This window comes from Hypomesus nipponensis, chromosome 17 (genome assembly GCF_054491055.1).
Source record: "Hypomesus nipponensis isolate SF chromosome 17, ASM5449105v1, whole genome shotgun sequence".
Lineage (NCBI taxonomy): Eukaryota > Metazoa > Chordata > Actinopteri > Osmeriformes > Osmeridae > Hypomesus > Hypomesus nipponensis.
In genome coordinates this window covers 19,847,147-19,854,736 of record NC_140377.1, presented here as the reverse complement: position 1 = coordinate 19,854,736, position 7,590 = coordinate 19,847,147, and the positions used below count along the sequence as shown (strand labels likewise).

General features: G+C 47.7%; 1 protein-coding gene across 1 annotated transcript; it reads right to left on the bottom strand.

Annotated features, from left to right (window-relative positions):
• Positions 1–2,895: 2,895 nt before the first annotated feature.
• Positions 2,896–7,057, bottom strand: LOC146253926 (monocarboxylate transporter 4-like). The gene is made up of 5 exons (XM_084676625.1): positions 6,393–7,057; positions 6,161–6,304; positions 5,429–6,063; positions 5,107–5,287; positions 2,896–4,963 (listed from the first exon to the last, which is right to left on the bottom strand). The coding sequence occupies exons 1-5, from the start codon at positions 6,613–6,615 to the stop codon at positions 4,569–4,571; spliced, it is 1,578 nt and encodes a 525-aa protein (XP_084532751.1). The 5' UTR covers positions 6,616–7,057; the 3' UTR covers positions 2,896–4,568.
• Between the last annotated feature and the right edge of the window lie 533 nt (positions 7,058–7,590).

Here is a 7,590-nt window from a genome sequence, read left to right as displayed (position 1 = left end):
TTTTGATCCTGGCTGGTTTTTCAGTCAACCTTTTCAGCGGACCCCAGTTGGCCCACCTCTAACATCGGTAGCACCTACCCTCGAATCTCCTTCGCGAGGACTACCATCGGTTGTCACGAGAAAGACATTGAGGCACCATGCATGTCGTCACATTTTACACCGGCAACAGCTTCTCAAGGTGATATCGAGTACCGTGTGAACCGTCATATCATTCAGTGTAGTAAAACAGTCCAGAGTTCTGTCGTCTAGGGGAATGGGGTAGTTTAGCGGGTCTTCTGTTCTCGTACGTGTATATAGGATGTGCCTACTGAATGGCAAAATACTATGTCTGCATTAGCCACTGTATGCGTGTAGTTTGATGATAATGAAGGTAGTGAACGGAGGGGTTTGGAATGCTTCGCTCCATTGTAGTTCTGGGTAACGTAGTTTTGATCCTCCATCGGTGGTCTCGGTGGGAGAGAGAAAAAAAAGAAAAAAAAAAGAGCTCCCATCTTGTTTCTCTTGCAGATGTGGGTGATGGTAAACAACAAATACCCTTAATGTGGGATCACATTCTCTCCCCCCTCCCCACCCCCACAAACCGTTGTCTGTTTTCACTCACACGTTTCTCTCTTGTTTGACTTGGTTGATTTTGATTTGCGGTGGACACTGCGGTGTGGAAACTATGGGTGGCACGCCACGCTCACGTGGAGCCATGGAATCTCGCCATGAACGATATATTATTTTTTTTGCTCCTCATTTGTAATGCCACTGTATTTGTGTATTTTAAAATTGTGTAAATAAATTAATAAGTACTTGTACTTTTGTGTCTGTGTAGACTTCCCCCCCCCCCCCCCCCCACTGTGCGGGGGCAGAATTCAGAAGTGTATACGGCTACGATGACTTCCATTCCCTAAGCCAGTGGTTCCTGGTCCTCTGGGACCCCCTGTCCTGCATGTTTTAGACCAGAGGTCTTCAACCCTGGTCCTCTGGGACCCCCTGTCCTGCATGTTTTAGATGTTTCCCTGCTCCAACACACCTGATTCAAATGAGTGGGTCGTTGTCAGGCTTCTGTTGAGCTTGATAATTACAATCAATTTATTTGAATCAGGTGTGTTGGAGCAGGGAACATCTAAAACATGCAGGCCAGGGGAGCATAAGGACCAGGATTGAGAACCACTGCCCTCAGTCATGACTACTGTTCGTCCAGTCTAGTTTCCTGTTTCGGAGCACTTCCAGGAACGCGTACGAGTCCACAGTCTCTATTTCCCACTCTGATCAATATATGACTTGGCTTTCATCTGCAGATATCCTAACTCCAAAAACATGCACCACAAACATTTAGTGTTAGCAACTCCCATACGCGTAGCACAACCACACCATCACCTCATCCTAATGCTGGTCAGGTTGCCATCTTCTGTCCGTGAACGTCAGTACGTTTCGGGAATGAAACCGTCCTACCATCTTACCTTGTGTTATATAAACATTCTTCTCATCCAAGCCGGTCCAAATACACATAACATTTGCTCACCATGCTTATTGCCTTGTTCACAATGCAAAAATGGTGAATGGCAAAATCTTACACGACATCTATCCTAATCATGCTTCAGTAAAACATGCAACCTGCCTCCACATTATCTTGGGTTTCATTGACCAGCTTTGAGACGTCTCCTTCAACTGCAACCACTAGGGGGTGCTGTTGGACTATATGCCACCTACCCTCTGCAGGTCAGTTACACGATTGACGAGTTGTCCTGGGATTTTTTTTCCTCACACTTCCCTCAAGAATCAACACACAGGAAACAACAGTGGAATGACAAGGAAGTTGTGTGCAAAGAGGATGGCCACCAATTTCAACAACCCTACATCTTTCAAAGACTTCATATACATGTAGTCATTTAGCAGACGCTCTTATCCAGAGCGACTTACAGTGGGTACAGGGACATTCCCCCCGAGGCAAGTAAGGTGAAGTGCCTTGCCCAAGGACACAACTTCATTTTGCACGGCCGGAAATTGAACCGGCAACCATCTGATTGTTAGCCCGATTCCCTAACCGCTCAGCCATCTAACTCCTACATATACAGTACATGCAATATCAATGGATAGTCTATCTCACAGACCTTACTAAAAGAGAATTCCGAATGATTGACAAGTGTCTGGTATCGCTGTCTCTCTGGTCACTGCAGAGAGACAGAGAGGAGTGATTAAGGACAATCCTTCACTCATCGCAGGCATCCATGTGGAGTTTCAGATCAGCATCGCTGAAGGAGAGTTGGAAAGGAGACCAGCTCAGCAATCCGTTTCAAAACTTCCCTTCCTTGACATCAATCCCTACATGCATGGATTTGCACACACCAGGTAGGCTGTTACTAACCATGGGTCACCTGAAAGTGAAGGCGCTTGACCTTATGTTTAGAAACAGGAAGATGACAAGTTTAGAAATGACTTCATCACATCGTACCAGTAACTGCTTCTGTTTTACAGTGACGTTTTTTTTTGTTGGCGTCGTCTGTGTTCTCTGACAGGAAGGAGGTGTTGATATGTGTGGTCTCGGATAAGAAAGAAGCTGCAAAAAGGCAGAGTTGACAGGATATGCTGCTCTGTGGCCAGGGTTGACGTTGTTTGCAGGCTATAAGTTCCCTCTCCCAGATACACATATTTACACCAACGCACTCAAACAAAGGTATGCCATGACAGCGATTCTGCCCTTGATTAACCCTTGTATGGTACTTGGGTCAGTGGGACCTTTTCAATATTTAGAACAATTATACCTGAGACTAATCTTCTGTTAAGAAATATAAAGTAACCTTTTTGAATGCACTTGAGTGCAATCCACCGTACGCATTTATATTACTTTGTGGGTGGTGTTTTGGGGTCCACTGGACCGGAAAGTACTGTTTAGGAGGTGAAAACAAGTTGAAAGAAAACACCTTTATTTCTTCATCAATCTATAATTGTTGGTCAGTTGAACCAGACAGCGACACCAGAGAAGTGACGAGATGTAGGAGTCCATAGGTGTGTGTTCGGTGGAGTGAAATGCCAATGAAAGAACCAACAGGATGATTGGGAGTGACAATTGGCATTTTCAAAATACATTTGTATACAAACATGTATTAACACTGCAACCTTTGTCTGATGAGTTAGGACGTCACATGGATGTTTAATGCAAAAACAAATAATGCCCACGTCACCTTAGTAACGCTATCCTGCATACTGTAGCAGCACTGTCTGAATTCAAGTTTTAAAATAATGTATTAACATTGTAATTTAAGCAAATAAATGCACCTCATTTTGGGAGCAATACGTTATTCCATATGCCCATACATATATATGAATATGGAAAACAAATGTGTAATACACTCTACAGAAAATTATGATTAAATCATAATCTCTGTCTTGATTTGATACTGGCAGTGAAGTTGTCTCTGAAACGCTTGTCTGCTAGTTCTCTGAAATGTATTGTAAGCGACAATAATGTCAACTGCCATCTGTCAAGTCCAGACCGAAACACAAACTTCTCTTTGAAAGAATGTTGCCCGTCTCTGCATCTCTCACTTTGTCTATTGGTCTCTTGATTTTCATCTCTCTTCTCTCTCTCTCTCTCTCTCTCTCTCTCTCTCTCTCTCTCTCTCTCTCTCTCTCTCTGTCTCTCTGTCTCTCTCTCTCTCTCTCTCTCTCTCAATAATCTCACAATACAGACATAATTACATGTAAAGCTTGTATTAGGATCTAGGACCAAAGCGTTAGCCCTAGTTAACGCAACCTAGCATCAATTAATTTGCTTCCACTCGGTTTAGCTTCCTCCTTCATCTCACCAATTCAACCAACCTTATTTACATACACACAGCACACCAATAATTGTCGAAGGACTAAAATAGTGACATCCCTGCCACAAGTTAGGCTATATTTGATGGTGACTCAAACACTAAAGCAGGTAATGTGAATGCTGGACTAACAGTGAGGCTGTGCCGTTCAGCCTTGAGGGAAGGAACAGTAACAGCCGGGCAAGATCTCTTCCGTGTTCGCTGGTTTCTAAATCCATATGCGTTTGAAGTGTAATTCACTTTAATATCAGTATCCATTTGATATCAACCGCAATCAAATCTTTGTTTAAACTTTGAACATCGGCAAGTTCTGCACTGGTCACAAATTAGTACTCTCCGTTCTGCCTTTCCTTTCTCCTCTAACAGTTGATTCTAGCAGCTTCTGTCAAGATTAACAGTCAAATTGGTTGGTTTAGAGTGTCTTGTACTGAGGTAATACAAATCCCCACAAATCCGTTAAATACTGTGCTGGAATTTGAGACATCAGCCACAACAACACTTGGCCCATATTTCACGTGGCAATGCTGGTTAGAGTATTACTCAAAATCTATTTTGCCTAAGGTTTGCACGTCTGCGTCATTGGAGCGTCTTGCCATGGCACAGCCCCACAAACAACAAACACAACATACGACACCGCAAATCAAAACTGGAGGGTGGGGACAGCTCTGACGACCTATAGGGGCTCCGCAGGTCACTACTTCGAAACAGAGCTTCCGACTGCCTTTCACTGGTTTACAGGTTTGTGTCTCTAAGCTCACTTTCCCTTCACAGGCAGGTTTCTGGGCTGGAGAGCACGCTGCCATTATGTTCCGGCTCTTTCAGGAACTTCTCCACCTCTTCAGAGTCTACCGTTATGCTGTCTGGTCTGATCTCCGCCTTGTCCTTCTCGTTTTCGGTGTCCTCCTCTTTGATCTCATTCACCTCTGTTTTCTCTCTCTCCTCCTTTTCGCCCTTCTCCTCCACTACATCCAGGGGCGGCTTGTTCAGTTGCTCCATCTCGCTGGCCACCGGCCCGTTCTCCAGTTCTGCCCCTGGCTCTGACGACTTTGTCTTAATAAACAGGAAGTTACACGTAGCGAGCACCACAGCTGAGAGGAGCACCTCAGATCCTGCCAGCAAGAACACGTACATGTAGTTCTTGGTGGCGTCCAGGAGCCGACCTGAGAAGAGGTACGAGGGGAAAGAAGAACGGAGGGAGGGGGGGGGTGGGAGGGAGGGTGGTTAAAGGGGATGTGAGGCAGAGAGAGTTTGAAGTGTCGCCGTACCAGCGACGGCAACGTTTGTCGCGTTTCTCCGCACTCACCGGCTCCAGGAGGACCGACGAGCACAGCCATGGCTTCCATCAGAAGAACTAATCCGATGGCACTGGAGAACTTCTCCGTGCCGACGATCGCCATGAGAACCTCAAACTGGAGAGCCCCCACCATCCCGTAAGAGATGCCGAAGAACACACAGAAGACCACCAGGGAAGCATAGTCTTTAGCCTGAATGGAGAGAGGCACAAAACCACAGAAGTTAAAGGACAGTTCTTAGCCGTGCATCGCGGGGGAAGAATTCCGGGTGGGCGGAATTGGGCCGGGGCTCGCGTAACCCCGAATGTGGCAAGACCAGGACCGGCGCCCCACCTGGGATCCGATGAGGTCCGTGGTGCCGTTGAAGAGCATGGCAAAGCTTAAGAGGTAGACGCAGCGCGGGCGAACCCACTTGAGCCCCGCGATCACGCCGCACGTGGGCCGAGCGAAGATGTCGATGAAGCCCAGGATGCTTAGCAGCAGGGCCGACTTGGTATCCTCGTTCCCCATCTCCTTGGCGTAGCTCACCACGAACACGGGGGGCACAAACAGCCCCAGGACCATGATGGAGGCCGAGATGGTGTAGATGAGGAACCCGCAGTCCTTGAACACGGAGAAATCCAGCAGCTTGGCCTTGGCCTTCGACTTGCCCTTCCCCGCCTCCTCCCTGTCCTCCTCGCCGTCTGCTTTCTCCTTCTTCTCCTCGTCCGCGATCGCGGGGCCCTTGGGGGCCACCAGGGGCCTCATGAGGGCCCCGCAGACGCAGCAGTTGAGCAGCAGCCCCCCCAGGATGAGGAAGCCCCCCCTCCAGCCGTACTGGAACTGCAGCACCTGGCCCAGGGGGGAGAGGCAGCAGAGCGCCACGGGGCTGCCCGCCGCCGACAGCCCGTTAGCCAGCGGACGCTTCTCGCTGAAGTAGCGGTTCAGCATGATCAGGGAGGGCTGGAAGTTCAACGCCAGACCGAGGCCTGTATGGAATAGAATGGAACAGTGAATGACTGCTGAAATATCAGAGTTGGATTACAGCTTGTTCCCCCCCCCCAGTGAACAGAGACCAACAGTCACCTGTGATGACCCCAGTGCACAAGTAAATGTGGATGATGCTGGTTGCAAAGGACGCCAGGATCATGCCCAGGGAGGCAAACAGGCCCCCCACCATCATAACAGGCCGACACCCGTAACGATTCACCAGCACACTGCACAGAGGACCTGAGCAGGAAACACACGAGCGTAAGTCGTACGCATTTCTGTTGACCATGAGAAAGGTGTGTTTGTTTGTGTGTGTGTGCATGCATACCTGTGCCATAGAGCATGGCCAGCAGAATAGAGGAGATCCAAGCTGTGTCACTGTAGCCCACTCCAAACTCCCTGATGAGCTCTTTGAAGAACACGCTGACCGCCTTCGGGAAAGCGTAAGAGAAGCCTGTGATGACGAAACAGCCCACCAGGACCGCCCAGCCCCACCCCCCATCTGGGGCCTTCACCCGACTGGAGCCCTCATCCACCGCCACACCTCCCATGATCCTCTAGGGTTTAGTTCTGAAAGAAAGAAATTAGAGGGTTTTGGTCAACTTGTGTAGAATTGACTGTAGGAGCAACGTAGGACTGCACTAACTCACTGAGCTAAGGCCTGGGCCGAGAGCTGACACCAGTCTGAATCTTAGAAACGAATGTTCACCAGGCAAGCAGGGCTCACCCAACCACCAACCCTACACATCCACGACAAAGAGTGTGCTCTACATAATCTGCACAGAAACTCGCTTTAATGCTATAACACAACTGATAAAGTTTAAAGATGACTGTTTCAGATGTGTACTAGTCCTATAGTAGGTACTATTGAATCTTTCTGTAGTATTTCCCTTTAGAACATGGCATTGAGCTGCAGAACATCAGTTGGTTCCTTCATTCATACCAAATAAACCTTTCATGAAAGGTTCATGAAAGAACCCCAGTTAAAATGGGTCCTTGTGGGACTATAAAAGGTTCTCCTGTGGCATCGAGCTGAAGAACCCATTTTTGGATCTAATTGGAACCTTTATTTTGAAGAGAATGTTTTATCAGGCAGATTAAAACAGCAACTTCACATTTCTTGTCACATTTGTAACCTCAATCCCACCCTACGTTCACGTGCATATTTACTGTGAGTTTCTGCTTCCCAGTTATACAAACACCCGCACGCACACACACACACACAATGCAATAATAACCCATTACATTAAACAGAATGACAAACAATCCTGTTATATTCGATCGTATTATGACCATCTATCTGTGGCCCGAGGGAGGGAGCTGGAACCCTGAGATTTACAGTTTCACAGCTGCAAAGTGCCACAACCACACATACACAAACAACCCCCCCCCACCCCCACACACACACACACCACCAGATGATCCCAGTCTGGAAGCAGTGAAGCTGGCTGTGTTGAGAGCCTCCACAAACCAGCTTGCGGAGGTCTTTTCCTTGTCATTACACATTGCACATTTTCTTTGAGGGT